The sequence below is a fragment of the Vipera ursinii genome, assembly GCF_947247035.1.
Source record: "Vipera ursinii genome assembly, chromosome: 6".
Lineage (NCBI taxonomy): Eukaryota > Metazoa > Chordata > Lepidosauria > Squamata > Viperidae > Vipera > Vipera ursinii.
In genome coordinates, this window is record NC_139515.1 from 14,015,136 (window position 1) to 14,032,124 (window position 16,989).

A 16,989-nucleotide genomic window follows, 5' to 3' on the forward strand; every position below is an offset into this window, starting at 1 on the left:
ATCAAATGAATTGGTCTAATTAATATTTAGACCAATATTCTATCTATATTCAGTTGTTAGGTCCACTATGAGTGGCAATTCTCAATTAAAGATTGTCCACTCTTCTAGATCTATAAAGGTAAAGGTAAAGGTTCCCCCACACAAGCGTGCTAGTCGTTTCCGACTCTAGGGGCCGGTGCTCATCTCCGTTTCAAAGCCGAAGAGCCAGCGCTTGTCCGAGGACGTCTCCGTGGTCATGTGGCCGGCATGACTAGATGCCAAAGGCGCACGGAACGCTGTTACCTTCCCACCGGAGTGGTCCCTATTTTTCTACTTGCATTTTTACGTGCTTTCGAACTGCTAGGTTGGCAGAAGCTGGGATGAGTAACAGGCGCTCACTCTGTTATGCGGCACTCGGGATTTGACCCACCAAACTGCCGACCTATAGATCTATATGCATTGATTAATATTTAAAATAGTCTTGATTTAGCAAAGGTATTTTTCCTTCTGCTAAAACCAACAGCTAGTAGTTTGCTCTTCTCAGTCCCTACTTAAGACTGCTCTGATTATAGGCTGAGTGAACTCTACAGTTTTGTGATATTCTGAAACTTCAGGATAGCCAACTTCAGGTTTGTTTGTTAGCCAATGGTAAATGAAATATGCGTAAGACTGTACTGTTGAATTGTCTTCATAGCTAAGCAAGCACATTTAATTTTACAGGTAGTCCTCAATGTACAACAGTTTGTTTAGTGGCCATTCAAAGTCACAACGGCACTGAAAAATATGACTTATGACCGTTTTTCAGAGTTACAACCTTTGCAGCATCCCCCACGGTCACGTGATCAAAATTGGCAACTGGTTCGCATTTATGACGGTTGCTGTGTCCCAAGATCATGTGAACCCCTTTTGCAACCTTCTGACTAGCAAAGTCCATTGGGAAGCCAGATTCACAACCTAACTTACCAACTGCAGTGATTCACTTAACAACTGAGGCAAGAAAGGTTGTAAAATGGGGCAAAACCCACGTAACAAAATGTCTCACTTAACAACAGAAATTTGGGGCTCCGTTGTGTCTTAAGTCAAGGACCTAATGTACTGTTGGCCATTTGTTATCTAATGGCATTCTCTTGTTGTGATTGAGTTGATAAGCTCACATACCTGTATATTAATCTTAGATGATACTCCTGCATTGGCTTGCATTAACACACCATTAACCTTGCGAGTTCTAAACATGAGGCCAATGTACCATGGTATAGAAATAGTGATATCAAGGTTATTCCAGGTAATGATGCTTTCCCCACTGAACCGCTGAGGAAAAGGCATTGCTATAACACAAGGCAAAGAGGAAACAAAGCAGGATTACTTAATCAAACTTTTTAGAATGAGGGGGAAATTTTCAGAACATTCTTAACTACACCAAAAATAAATACTGCATGGTACCAGTAAGCATAATGTCAGGCAGACTTTCAGCTTCTGGAATCTCCCTTCTTTTTCATAAAAAAAATCCAAATATTATTAGCTGAAGTCTAATGCAAAAAAATAAATAGCTAAGAAAAAAAAAGAATTCTCTATCCAGAATATAGCCTTTTCAGAGAAATACCCACTTCTGTTTATCTCAAACTTTCTTTATTTCTTCTATGTAATTTCAGGTTGGGTTTATTTTTTTCTAACTGCTATATTCAAACAACCGAGAACCTGAAATCTCCAAATTCATCAAAAATTTGCTGTGGATCCCAATCACATTTTGTGCCCGCTGCTGGCACAGGAAATATCTCCTATGCAACAGGAGATGAAAATGGGCTTAAAACTGGATAGATTCCAATGTTCCCACAGTTGTGCTTTAATAATAACATTTTTGAATCTCCACATAACCAGGAAGGACAGATAAGCGGTGGCTGTATCTTAAGGTGTTATATGTAGAAATATGTTTCTTTAGATGTAGAAATATGTTTCTTCAGAAAAATCTGTGGTCTATTGATTTTGTAGACAATAATACCAAACCAAAACCCCAAGTGAAAAAGCTACACAATTTAATTAAGAAGCAGCAAAATTAAAAGATGTTCTCTAAATACTGAAAAATCAGGAATATAGCAAAGGACAATAGGCTCTGTAGACCAAAATATCTAGGAACGTCCAAATGCCACATTCAGATGAAGGCTGTACTTCTCTGTGTGGCAACACTGAGACTGCTATTTTTGCTGCACAAATATTAACAAGTATGCAAATTTATATATTTCACTAAACAGAAGGTAAGATTTACTGTGTACAGCTCATCTGTAAAGTTTCTGCCCATTGATTAACAAGCATGTTCTTCCTAGCTGTAGTTATAAAAAGGTGTTGAGCTTAATTATGAATTTATAAATGGTAACAAAATCCAGTAAAATGTTTAAAAATGTGTGTAGGAATGTGGTTCTGACAATTTCTGGGCTCTGGTAATAGCAAGGGTGCATGCTATTTATTACTTCTATTAAGAATCTGACAGTGTTATTTTTATGGCCCCAAGGGGCAGCAAAATAACACATTTATAAAGGATTTGACAAGCCCAAATTTGTGGTTGCTGTGTCACCTACGCCCCAGGCAGAAAGCACTTTGATCCTATTAATATATTTTGCTCCCTAATGTGCAATTGTCATCAGTGTTTTTACTTCTGGTTTAATTTGGTCATTTGCTAAAAATTCTCCTTTATTGACATTATTTATTTCCCTTTGTGCACATTCTGTTCCACATATCTATCTTACAAGTAACAAGTAATTGATCTTACCTATTTACATCCCTACACTTGACAACAGCATGAATCAAATGGTTTTTAAAAGTAGATTTCTGCAGAAAGCCAATTATGCTATACAGAAGGACTGCACTAAATATTTGCTTTAGCTGAATTTCTATCACAAAATGGGAACAAGAGCTTGCAATACGCATCACATAGGTTCTGACTTGAATCATGATTAGCGATTAACATGCTGTCAAAGTTTATTACCAGAAGCTTTAATAAGAAGTAACAATGGCTTAATGATTCAAAATGAGTTTGCATCAGCTGAAAGCACAAAAAAGGCCCAATCCTCTAAACATAGTACACTATTTTGATTGCTGTAACATAAATGATGGCAGGACGTAGGTACTGTTCACAATAATTATTTGGAAAGTTATTAAAGCAAATCAGCAATATTGGGAGAATCATTCTTTAATTGTTTTCTGAAAGACAGTTCATCAATCTGATTTTCACATTTTCCTGGAAATATAAAGCATTCACACTTATATTCTTATATGCACTTAGTAAATTATGAATAGGTAGTTCAAGTTCCATATAGTCAAGGCTATGGTATTCCCACTTGCAATGTATGGCTGTGAAAGTTGGACCATAAGAAAGGCTGAGCGCCAAAGAATTGAAGCCTTTGAACTATGGTGCTGGAGAAGACACCTGCGAGTCCCTTGGACTGCAAGGCAATCAAACCGGTCAGTCCTAGAGGAGATCAACCCTGACTGCTCTTTAGAAGGTCAGATCCTGAAGTTGAAACTCAAATACTTTGGCCACCTAATGAAAAGGAAGGAGTCACTGGAGAAGAGCCTAATGCTGGGAAAGGTTGAGGGCAAGAGAAGAAGGGGACGACAGAGAATGAGGTGGCTGGATGGAGTCACTGAAGCAACAGGCTTGAGCTTAAATGGACTCCAGAAGATGGTAGAGGACAGGGAGGCCTGGAGGAACGTTGTCCATGGGGTCGCAATCGGTTGGACACAACTTTGCAACTAACAACAACAAAGCTCAAATTCTCAGAGCACCATTCCTTATAGTACCCAAAGGTCACCAAGTAGATACAGTTTTCAGAAGTACGGTGTAATATTTAGAAACTACTGCTTTTAAAGCCAATATGGAGGCAAAGACAACTCGGAAAGATTGATGGAAAGCTGATATTCTCACTGTAAAAATATATATTTACGGGTTGTACTTATTGCTGATTTTCTCCTGCAGCACAAGAGGGTTGGCCATACAGTATTCTCGGGGGGAGGGGAGGGGGGAAGACAGTGAAATTCAAAGGAACTTAGCCACTATCTTCCATGAGTATCGACTTTAAAATTCACTCTCATATTCATTGCCATCTGCTAAAGTTTCATAGATGTGGTACAGAGTACAAATTCCTCATCTGGGAACAAATGAAAAAAGAATTCCATGAAGACTGAGGCTGCCAGATGGGAACCAAAGAATTGCAATGAAGAGTATGAATAAGGATGTTCTGTGTTAGGATATGTTGTTGTTATTGTTAGCTGCAAAGTCGTGTCCAACCCATCGCGACCCTATGGACAACGTTCCTCCAGGCCTTCCTGTCCTCTACCATCTTCTGGAGTCCATCTAAGCTCACGCCTACTGCTTCAGTGACTCCATCCAGCCACCTCATTCTCTGTCGTCCCCTTCTTCTCTTGCCCTCAATCTTTCCCAGCATTAGGCTCTTTACAAGTGACTAAAGAAAGTCATTATTTAAATGAATTCTTATATGTCTGGGTGATTTCCTGCCCCAGTGATTACTAAGAAAAAAAGGTTAAACTCAATTAAGCCAGTATTATTAACTAATGGTACTGTATTGTTTGATTGAACTAAATGGGACCAGGTCATTTTAAACTGAAGAATATTTGCTTAAAGGAAGATTGAAGATTGATTTTCTGTGTTGGGAATGAGTTGCCATACAATGGAGATAAAGAATAAGCTAGCTAATGGGCATGGCTTCTCATCCAGGGATTCTATGATCCAAACTTCCCCAACCTCCAGATATGTGATTCCTAGAATTCTCAACTAACATGGAAATAATTGGTGTGTGTATATACTGGGAATTATAATTCCAAAATATTTGAAAGGTACCAAACTAATGAACGTGCAAGTAGATTATAAGATTCCTGCTAATGCCTGCTTTAGGAGGGTGAAGACAGGATTTATAATACATTTAATAAATAAAGCTGTTGCATAATAATTAAAATTTGCTCACACACAGTGGAATATTTCACATACTCTATCAAAAGCAGGATCCATTGCTTACCTTGCTCACAGTTTTTGCCCCCATATCGCAGGGGGCAATCACAGCTGTAAGTATTCCATTTGCTCACACAGGTACCACCATTCTGACACCAGTTTGTGGTGCAATAATTCTTTTGAGCTAAGCAACCTGCAATTCAAAAAAAGGTTTTGTCCTCAAGTCATTCCGTAATCATGCATTCAAGTTGCAACAAGCTGTGCTCTGGGTCACTGTTATGCTTCTGAATAGATGCAACTGCATTTTCTAGAAAGCAATTCACAATGCTTATCATACTTTATACTGTGATATCCAACACTCAGCAGTTCTCTTTTGTGAAGGGGAGGCACTGAAAAATGGACTAATGTTATAGTAAAACAAATGCTAAGGAGTTTGATACTCAACTGTTTTTATTTTCATTATGTGGTTAGCACATATATCAGGGACCTAGGCTACCAAGTAATGTTTCAGAATAACATCTGTGCAAAAACAGTTTTCACAGGATGTTATCTTAAATACATCTGGAGAAATATATTTCCTTATATAGGTAAAGTTTGTTTACCAACTGCTCATTTGCCAAACATTCTTCACTGTTACACTGGTAATAAAAAGATCAGTCCTTGCCTTTACAATCTATCAGGTCTGTAAAGCAAAGGAAAGCTGAAGTAAGATCATAACACAGTCAAATTTTTTACTCAGCCATCACTTTGCTTAATGACAAAGTCTCCGTTGTGGCTGCTAAATGAGGACTACCTGTATGCATAATGTAATTAATGAACTTGAGAAATTAGTCCATGAATACATCTCTATTTCCTTCTTTTCCCCATGAAAACACAGTTCTTTAGGTGTATAATTTTCAGAGAACCTGAACTATTATATTCCGCTTTTATTTTTGTGGAGGTTATACCTGCAAGTGTGCCATTATTGGCTATGTAGCTGGCCATATCGACAGGCTTGCTGTCTATGGAGAGATTCCTCATACAACCAATGAACTGCCTGTTATGTACAGGAAAATCTTCAGGTAAATTGGGAACACCTCCAAGCAACAGAGGGCCAGTTAAATCCAATGACCTAAAGAAATCAGAAATAAAGAGGTTTTTGACTCAGATATATAATATATTATCTCTTGCACAATAACCATATTATTAGAATTAGATATTAGATAATTCCTTACTATTATTACAGATTCTGTCATGACACTGAAACAAAATAGTACTAGTAATCCTTGCTTACCAAAAGCTTTGTTTAATAACTGTTTAAAGTTATGCCATTTGGGGAAAAAACCAGCTTTGTGATGAATCCCCACTATCACGTAATCACCATTTTGCATGCTTCACTAATGGTTTCTGACAATCAATGGAGATGCCAGCAATAAAATTGTAAGTTGCAGTCATATGATATTTAATGACTATGGGTGATTTATTTAACAACAGAAATAGAAGTAACACTGTAAATCCGGCAGTCACATGATTTTTTACTTAGTGACAGAGGTGCCAGTCCCAATTGCGGTTGGTAAATGAAGACTATTTCTAATGGATCATACTAAAATGATATAAATCATTACAGTCGATAGTCAACTATTTTAAGGATTTTTTTTTATCCTTTTAGTATTACAGTTACAAAGCATTGTAATTCTTATATATCAGGTTGTTATTGAAGAAGAAAGTTGATATAGGTACCAAGATGGCGGCGCCTGGATCAGCTGCAGCTGCATTGGCTCTCGAAGGTTAAATTTTTTTGGAGGGATATAAGGGATATAGGCCACATGATCGGGAAGGTTTTAATGTGTTTGAGCAACGTAGTGGGACTAAGCTAACATACGACCGACAATCTTTGCTGGTATGATGAGTTTTTAGCTGTTTTGGAACTGTTGGTGTGTCCGTTAAAAGACATTTGTGCTGTTTGAAATTGTTCTGCCAGCAGCAAGATCTGACTGCTGGCACAGCAACAGAGTCTATTGCAAATCAGGGCTGTTTGCGAAGGAGGCAGAGGAGGGGAGGATCCGGGGCTTGTGGAGCGAAGGAACTGGATGAGGCTGTCGGCAGGCCCAGAGGAAGGGAGAGAGGCTTTTGAAGGAGTGGAGGCAGCAGCAGCATGCTCCAGGGGCAAAAAGGAGGGAGGCCCCTTTAAGGAAAAGGTGGAAGTGACAGGATCAGAAAAAGAAAAGGACAGGTGGTTGTCATGCAGGAGTACAAGCTAATTTGAAGGCTAATCCACCTGGAGCTCCGTTTCCATCTGTCCTGTTTGCCATGTTCGCTCCCTAGAGACTAAAATGGAAGATCTGTAACTTGAGCTGGCCATGAACAAGGAGTGTATGCCGATTGGTGTACATTCAAAGTGACAATAAAGTTGTTGTTGTTATTATTATTATTGATATATAGATAATATTTATAGCAATTCTTGGTAACATAAATACTTAGATGATGTTGCCTAATATAGTTTATGGCTGCAAAGGAATACGCAAATCCAACACCTAAATTTCATCCTAGTAGTTTCATCATGCACTCTTTTGCTTTTCCAAATCAACAGACATAGCAAAACCAACAAGATTTACATAATCAAGATGCTGCATTTATTTAAACTTACATTGACTTGTAAATGTAGATTTAACCTGAGAAAGCTATTCAAAACCTAATATATGAAAATATTCCATACAGGATTAATTAATTAATTAATTAAAAGCGTTGAGCAACACAAATATTTTCAAGTAACTTTCCCAATTTACTGAAATATATCAATTTATTCTAATGCAAAACACAGGCTTTGAGATTTTAGCCCTTTAGTTCAATGTGATTAAAGACCACAGAGGAAAACTCATCAATATGTTTCTTCCTCCATTTGTCTTTCCTTCACTTTGACATTCTCCTTCCTCACCTGAGTGAACATTTCTGAAGTGAAGTGTGAACACTAGACTTTACTTACTTTTCATCTTCTTCTTCACGTTGACTTTTTCTATCTTATAAAAACCTATTAAAAGATGGTTAAGTAACAGAAACATTTGCAGCAATAGGTAACTTGCCACAAGGAGGGGCAATTTAGCAAAGATTTCTACACGATTATTCTCTGAACTCAACAGTTTTGTCCTTAATGCACAAATGTAAAGTTTCAGGCAAACAGATATGAAAATGACTTTACGTCTGACGATAATTGCTTCTAGGCATACCTAAAAAAGTAGTGGAGTCTCTGTTAACTAGATTAATTCTACTATTAAAACATGTACATATAATAATAAAAAAAAATCAACATCTTACTTTTTGGAGCCGGACTGTGTTCCCTGTGCAGCACAGGAGTAGTTTCCAATGAGACTTCCAAAGCGCACAGCCACTGCAGTATCACAATCGTCCACAGTTACTACAGCCACCTTCTCCCCTGAAGGCCCATGAGGAATGCCAAGTTGCCCTATGTTGGGCTTCAAAATAAATGTGAAAAATGTAAAAACTTGAACTCATAAATGTGTTATATGTTAAACTAATGTTAAGAGTTAAAAGAATGTTAACGTTGTATGAGGTAAACATGGTGACAGGAATACACACGGGAGCAGAAGTGCATGCGCAGCCAGCTGACAGCTCTCCGCTGTCAAACAAGTTTCCCACCACTCATGCGCCACCGCCACGAGGACGTGAAGCTGTCAAATACACACCGCCGCTGATTGGCTCAGCAATCCCGGCGGGAGAAGAACAACAGCGGATTGGCGCAACCGGCCGGCTGCCGGCTATAAAAGAGCTGAAGCTGAGCACCTACTTGTCCGGTACCTCAATAAACCTGTTAGACCAAGCCAGCTGACTCCGAGTAGTCTGTGAGCCACTTCAATAAATATTTTAAGCACCAGCAATGTACACTCTCTGCCTCACTGTAAGCTAGGGATGGACAGCTTGTCAGCCAAGGCTACTGACCTTGAACCTTGAACCTCTCAGAAGCCACAATAATCATGACAGCTAGAAAGTGACCGTAGTACAGGTAGTCCTCCACTTACACCAGTTTGTCTAGGGACCGTTCAAAGTTACAATGGCACTGAAAAAATGTGACTTATGACCGTTTTTTACAAAACCTTTGCAGTGTCCCCAAGATCACGTGATCAAAATTCAGATGCTTCGCAACTGGTTCATATCTATGACGGTGGCAGTGTCCTGGGGTCATGTTGATCCCCTTTTGTGACCTTCTGGCAAGCAAAGTCAATTGGGTTACTAAGTTTTAATGACTGCAGAGATTCACCTAACAACTATGGTAAGAAATCTCATAAAATGGGGCAAATTCACTTAACAAATGTTTCACTTAGCAAGATAAATTTTGGGCTCAATTGTCATAATTTGAGGACTACCTGTATTCTACCTTCATGCAATTTTTTTTAAAAAATGAACCTTGTACTGCAGTCCCACTCAAATATGTGATTTGACTTCCATTCGCTTTGGCCCTCACCCCATCCAATATGGAGTGTGATTGTTGGCCAGCAAGTGATTGATCTTAAGCAGTAAAAATCTGAGAAATTTTATTATAGTGATTTTAGCAATCTTATACTTTCTGAGGTTGCTCTAAAACTGAAAGTGTCATCCCTTTGAGATCAATAAGGGTGCTGGGGGAAGCTAATCCAAACAAAAGAATGACAATGAGACAGTTTTGTCTGCAATGGCAGCCATTCTTTGGAATAATCCTTGTTTAGTAACAAAGGGTACAAGTGGTCCTCTTTTAGCGTGCCTGGCTGAGGAATTCTGGGAGTTGAAGTCCACAAGTCATAAAAGGGACAAGTTTGAAGACCCCTGAATTAGTCACATAGCTGTTAAGTGAATTTGGCTTCCCCATTGATATTGTTTGTCAGAAGGTTGCAAAAGACAATCACATGACCCCGGGATGCTGCGACCGTCATAAATATGAATCAATTATCAAATATCCGAATGTAAATCATGTGATCATGGGGATGCTGAAGTGGTTATAAGTGTGAAAAATGGTCATAAATCACTTTTTTCAGTGCTGTTATAACTTTGAATAATCACTAAATGAAGTCAAGGACTATCTGTGATAAAAAAAAATTCTACTCAATTTCTTACTATTTAACTTGTTTAATCTAAACCAAGCTATTACATTTAAATAAGCTTTCCACAGCCATTGCCATTGTACGTAACAGACATTAAACTTACGCAAAGTTTTTCAAAGGCTATTTCCTGGTACTAGGCTATGGCAATGAAAGTGTTTTTCATTTCCTCCCAGCTATATTTACTATGATCACATAACTTGGCAGTGCTTCATATAAAGTGCTTGACATTTGCCAGGTAATACAAGGCCTAGACTCACAAACAGCAGATAAGGAGAAAAATCTGATTTATATCAGAATGGTAGACCTTCAAGTATTAGTGCATTTCATCAATTGTTCTGGGAAACATTATTTTAAAAAGCAATAATCATTTTCAGTTATCTTCAACATCTGCCCCTGTGCACAGAGTTTTGATTAATATATGCACACGTATGTGTATTGAGTTAATGAGTACATGTATGGATATAACTTGTCCTAATACAGCCTTCCTCAGACTGGATTCCTACAAACACAATAGATTTCAATTCCCATACTCAAGTGTAAGACATCTACAGGTTGAGGAACACTGTCCTAATGCACAGTTGATCGTACAAAGCTTTTCTAAATATACTCTGGTTTCCTATAAATCTTTCTCAAATACTTACTTTCTGTACACAAGTTTTCCAAATATATGCAGTCTAACAGTGCAGATAACTAACAATGCAGATAACTAACAATCTGAATTGGTCTCTCCACACGTCATCCTTAGTGAAGCGTGCAAACCAGCGTCTGCATTTCTTGCATCGGATGAGGTGACCACATCTTTCTCCTTCTGTCCTGGCCACTTTTTACAGAGACACGATTGAAAGCATTTTAATAAACTGCATCACTGTCTGGTTTGGTGGCAGCCGTGCCTCAGATAAAAAGTTCATACAGAGAGCGGTAAGGACAGCCGAGAAGATCATAGGAAGCTCACTCCCTGGTATTCAGGATGCTGCTTATAAGCGCTATGTGCTTAATGCTCAAAGCATTGTTAGAGACCCCACACACCCACTTTATGGTCTGTTTCTGTTGCTCCCCTCTGGGAGGAGGTTTTGAAGTATTTCTAGCAGGATTACCAGATTCTGTAATAGCTTTATTCCCTATGCCATCCATCTGGTAAACTGGCAAAATTCGTTTTTCTCGCCATGCACTTGTATACATAACCTGAACTAGACTGTTGTTTCTCTGTATCATATAATAGATGTGGGTATATGCATAATTCTGTATTAATTAATTTATTTTTGTCATATTTAGTGTATATCAGAGATGGTGACCTTTGAGAGCTGAATGCAACGAAATTTCATTTTAATGTATGCCGATTAGTGTACAATCAAAGTCACAAAGTTATTCTATTCTATTATTCTAATCTGTATGTAATCTGAGTCAAGAAACTGCAGATTTACTTCGCAAAAGTTATTTTTTAAGATTCCATGGATTTGATTAAACCACCCACTGTATTAATATGAATTTTAGAATCCAATAGACTTGTCTATACTGTATGACTGCACAAACTTTTTAGTGAACAGATATGATAACTCAACTTATTCAATCAAGAATTCAAACTGAGTCAACTCAACTATGTTGCATTACAGGTTGAAAGCATTAGTCATTGACAAAGCTTTTCTAAATATACTCTGGTTTCCTATAAATCTTGACAACAATGTTGCCCGGGGGACATCCAGTTGGGGGTTTCTTTCATGTACCCAGCAGGAGCTGGAGTGAAGGACGGGAGCTCACCCACCGCACGGCAGCACTCCAATCTCAAACATGGGCTTGCTAACCTCCAACCCAGCGTCCTAAGCATGTGAGCCACCGTGCTCCTACTCAACTCAATGAATCAAATGTTTTAAGTCAGATCTTAATGATTCACAACCTGACTAATTATTGGTCAACTTTTTGAGCGCAATTCAAAGTTTTCATCTTGAAGTCCTTTAATACCCAGGAGTTCCGAAAGATTCCATTTTTCATGTACAGTAAATCAGCCCATATATATTAGTCATTCCACTGAAGTTCCTCTCAGATGGCATGGTAAACAAGTGGGTAGAAACAAAGCACAGGAGCATCCCAGTAATGTAATATATTATGATATCTATCCCATAATGTCAGGTTTGCCCTAGCTAAGTCCCTAGGAAAGAAAGACCCTTGACTCCATTTGGTTGAAGTGATAGGTTCTTTTCTTAAGAATTAGGGGTTGCAGCAAAAGGAGGCTGGAACTAAGTATTCCCACACAAAGTTACACGTTTTTCCCCTCCGTGGTCCTTCAACCAGACTACTGACAGTCCAATAGCATCCTGGTGTGATGTGTTGGGAACTGCTTTGATGTCAGGCGCCGTCTTGAAACAGCTTTGGATTCCTTCCCAGGCCAATCATTCTCGGTCAACTGGATTAGTCTGTTTCTCACACATCTGGTTTCTGTCAATGCCCTTCCCTCTCCCCTTTAGTTCCTTCATCTTCCTCCTGCACATCTTCCCCAAATGACTCTGCCCCCTCCCCGTTTATGGCAAGATGCCAGCAAACTTAGTGAAGCGTAGCAAAGATGGCAGAGCTCTACACTTATGATTTTTATTATTTTTTTACAGGTTGAAGAACTGCCAGGCTACAATGGTTTGGACTCTGAGAGGAAGTGCTTAAATGTTTCTCTGCCCTGTTTTCATTAGATTATGCAGCAGTTTGCACAATCATCCTTTTATGATTCCCACCTTCAAAAAATTATGGGGTAGCCAGCCTATGTTCATACTTGAGCATATTGTTTCCACTAGGAGTCTGAAGTATGAGTCAGTACTCAACTGAAAAATGTATTAACATGCACACTATACTTGTCAGCAATTTTTAAAGAAATGAAATGTTTTCTTGGAATTACACAACAGTGGTTGTGTGATTTGGTAACAATTGAATTTGTTATAAGGAGGGTGCCGACAGGTGCAATGTGCCTATATCCACAGGCACACGAAATAAACTTTTATGTTTCAAAAACATCTTTTATATTTCAATCTTGGTTTGCTGCAGAGGCTTTCATTTCATGATTTTTTTGCTGTTTTAGAATATTAGACTGTCATCTTTCCCCCCTGGCCCTCCATTCTTTCCTCCTCAGTGTTATTGCACTAAACAAGGGGTGTCAAACTGCTGGCCCATGGGCTGGACACATCACAACAAAACCATGCCCACCCCATTGCCGGCAATGGTGAAAAAGCTCTCATACGTTACAAGTTTGACATGTCTGCACTAAACCCATGAAATGGGGTGTGAAGCTAGTTCGCCTCCTTGTGGTATACCCTAGGTAGTGCGACAGTGTGAACTAAACAAACTAGCAACTGCTGGCAGCCAGATTAGACTTTCCTGGCTTTCAAAATACATGACAGCCAAACAGTAAACAATAAACAAATACTCATGAAATATTACTCTATATAAAATCAATCCTTATTGAATCTAAGATGCTGCAAAATGAAATAAAATGACTCCAGTCGTGTGTCCTATGAACATAAGACAGTTTTCTTTCTCTTGCGTTCTAAATTCCGAATTGTTTCACTGTCCCCTGCTCTCATGTTCACATTTATAAATGGTTACAGACATCTAGGTTTGCGTGGTCTTTCTCTCTCTCCATGTATACATAAATTATACAGTACACACATGGTATGTCAGTGAATATTTCCTTTAAATAGCTTCTTAAAAGTAATTTGAAATGGCTGTCTCCTTCTTTGCCAGACATAGAGAGCAACAATCAATAAATATATGTAATTTTGACATGATATTGTAGACAAAATGCTATCCTTACAGCACAGCGTACTTTAATCGCATGGTTATACAACTCAGGCAGTCAGAGAGGTGTTTCAGTTGTATATTTGCACACTTATTGCCAGTTAATGGGCTTTCAAATTATATTACAAAATATAATCTAGCATATTCCTCTAACTCAGGGGTGTCAAACTCAATTTCATTGAGGGCGGCATCAGCATTGCGGTTGCCCTCGGGGTGCCAGATGGGTATGGCCAGGGTGGGCGTGGCCTACTGGGTGGGTGTGGCTAGAGTGTCTATGGCCTACTCGGTGGGCATGGCCAGCTCTACACTGATCACATCAAGGGTGCCTATGGGGGCCTGGGCAGGAGTGGGACAGATCTGAGGGTCTCTGGCAGAAGGAGGGTCTCTGGGCCAGAGCCAAGGCAGTGGGGGCCGTTCCCTCACTGTTTCCAGGATGGCTTCGTGGGCCACATGAAACCACTTTGCGGGCCGCATCCGGCCCCCGGGCCTTGTGTTTGACATGTCTGCTTTAACTAATAGACTGCCATTCTGTTTTAAGACAACACACAGTTGATTTAAGAAAAGAAAAGAGAGGTAGGAATAGCAAGACTTCCATATTGGAGTTCCAAGCAGCACAGCCAACTAGGGATTCTGACTGATGAAGGCCCAGTACACTAAAGGTAGAACTGGTTAGATTTAGACTGCAAAATCTAGATATGTGGTAGCGAAGAGTTGCCAGAAGTTGCTATTATCAAATGGTCTTTTAGGCTGTTGAGTTCGGATTAGGGAATACTACCTGGATGGTATTAAGTTGGGAAAAGCTTATTTGGAAACTGTCAATTCATAGAAAAGAGAGCATTTCTTTTTGGGTTAACCATGGGTTAATGACATCACACACACACAGTGTGTATGTATACATATATACAATTTATACACACACATATACATATGTACACACACACACACACAATGGCAAATGAGAAATTCTTCTGAGTTCAGCTAGTTGTCTACTTGCTTGTCAAGTTAAACTTTTCCTCTTATGAACTTAATGCAGAATTGAACATATATGAATAGTATGTTACTAGCTCCTTCAAGATACACAGTTGTTACTGAGCTAAAGATTATTATAATTTGGGAGAATCATGAGAACGAGATAAGCCACTTATATGCTGAACAAATCTTGAAAAACCTAGGCGGGATCTGGCCATGAGGTCGACAAATACAAAATGTAAATGCATCATGATGAAACAAGGATGGTGTCAGGGGTGTCAAACTGCCGGCCCACAAGCCGGATGCATCATGCTGAAACTGTGCCCACCCCCATTGTCGGGAATGGAAAAAAGGTTGTGATACATCATGACACGTCATGTGACATTGTGAGCGTGACACCCCTGGTTTATATAATAACTAATTTTCTGTTGTGACCACTGTACACTTATATCTTTAAAGTCTGGGGACTAAAGCCAGTAATATACTTCTATTCTTAGCTTTCATGTCTATAATCTATTTTAGTGTTTAAATTGTTGAACTAGGACTTGGGAGAATCAGGTTGAAATCCATATTTAGCCATGGAAAATCCTTCAGTGAGTTTGGGTGAGTAGAAATGTAAGTTGTAAATCTAGCAAACCAATAAAAATTGCATTTCTCATTACTGTCTATCATCTCCATCTTTTGCTGATAATTAGGTAGATAATTAAAGTAAAGGTAAAGGTAAAGGTTCCCCTGCACATGTGTGCTAGTCGTTTCTGACTCTAGGGGCCGGTGCTCATCTCCGTTTCAAAGCCGAAGAGCCAGTGCTTGTCCGAGGACGTCTCTGTGGTCATGTGGCCGGCATGACTAGATGCCAAAGGCGCACGGAACGCTGTTACCTTCCCACCATAGTGGTCCCTATTTTTCTACTTGCATTTTTACGTGCTTTCAAACTGCTAGGTTGGCAGAAGCTGGGACGAGTAACAGGCGCTCACTCTGTTTAGCGGGTCAAATCCTGAGGTAGATAATTGGATCTCTTTAAAAGAGATCCACCCTGGCACTAAGGAGAAATTTCCTGACAGTGAGACCAACTGTAGCATTTTGATAAACTATGGTTTTACAATTGCCTAAGTTTCCATCACTACCATTTTGTTGATAAGCCTTTATCTCCAGTGGCCTGAGTGCCCATAACATGTTTTCAAAATTCTAAATTTTGCTTTCCAAAAGTTAGGGCACCTTGCTTATCTCCTCTCAATTGGTACCAAGGGGTTGAAATAACAGAGAGGTCTGAATCTTACATCTATTTTTAAGAATATACCCTGGTTTGTTATGGTACGTAAACATGGTTATTATTTGTTCTGCACATATCCTTTAGGCCTAGAAAATAACAATATTTTATAATATTTTATAATAATAACAAAATAACAATAAGTGCAAATATAACTAAGAGGGGGAAAACATTTACATATTTTGAAAGCCATGCCAGATTATACATATGTTAATCAGTAGTATGTATTCATTTACTGTTTCAAGTGGCTAAAGGTTAAGGAAAACCTGTTTCCTACTGACTTTTAAAAGCTAAACGAATATTTTCTTTTCAGAGTAGTGAGCAAAAAAAAAGCTATGATTTTAAAGGATCAGGCTCACAGGAGTCTAGTTTTTCCCTCTTTGCAGCCTTTAATAAAAAAATGGAATAAGTAGCAGTAGTCTATAGGAGATGCTTAAATATCAAGGGTATACTTCCAGTTCAGTTGTGTTCAGTTTCATTAGGCATACTGCCACAGTAAAACAAAAATCCTTCCTTTTTATTCTACTCTAAGCCCAATATTCTAACATAAAGAATTCTCAGATGTTTGACTGATTCTATGGTCAAAAAACTCATTAATAGGTTTTGCTGTAGACACAGATTCTTACTAAGCCCCAATATGAGGGTCTGTAAAAATTAAAAAATAAATAAATAAAGTCATAAGAGTTTAGAAAAGATGTAACATTTGCAGACTAAGGGAAAGAGTTCAGTGAATATGACAGAGCTTTTCTGCCCTGAAATATGAGTTTGTAGGCTACACAAATTGGAATAGCACTACAAAAGCCAGTAATCTTTTCCCAAACTGCCATCAAACAGATGTGAGGAGACTTCAGGATTCCCAACTAACCTAACTTTCGGCTATTTGTAGCTCAGAATCTGAAGAATTTCAATGCCCACACACTTAAGGGCTGTCCAGTTGGGGACAGTTATGTTAAGGTTCCTTCACTGAAAAAAAA

The 16,989-nt window shown here is 38.8% G+C and overlaps 1 protein-coding gene across 2 annotated transcripts in view; it reads right to left on the reverse strand.

Annotated features, from left to right (window-relative positions):
• The window catches only part of CELSR1 (cadherin EGF LAG seven-pass G-type receptor 1), a 171,270-nt gene that overhangs the window by 57,961 nt on the left and 96,320 nt on the right, over positions 1-16,989 (reverse strand). For both annotated transcript variants that reach the window (XM_083365097.1, XM_083365098.1), the window contains exons 6-9: positions 8,228-8,385; positions 5,884-6,047; positions 5,004-5,129; positions 1,138-1,304 (exon numbers count right to left, since the gene is read on the reverse strand). In XM_083365097.1, the coding sequence (XP_083221223.1) occupies positions 1,138-1,304; positions 5,004-5,129; positions 5,884-6,047; positions 8,228-8,385 (615 nt within the window). The remainder of the gene's footprint in view (positions 1-1,137; positions 1,305-5,003; positions 5,130-5,883; positions 6,048-8,227; positions 8,386-16,989) is intronic.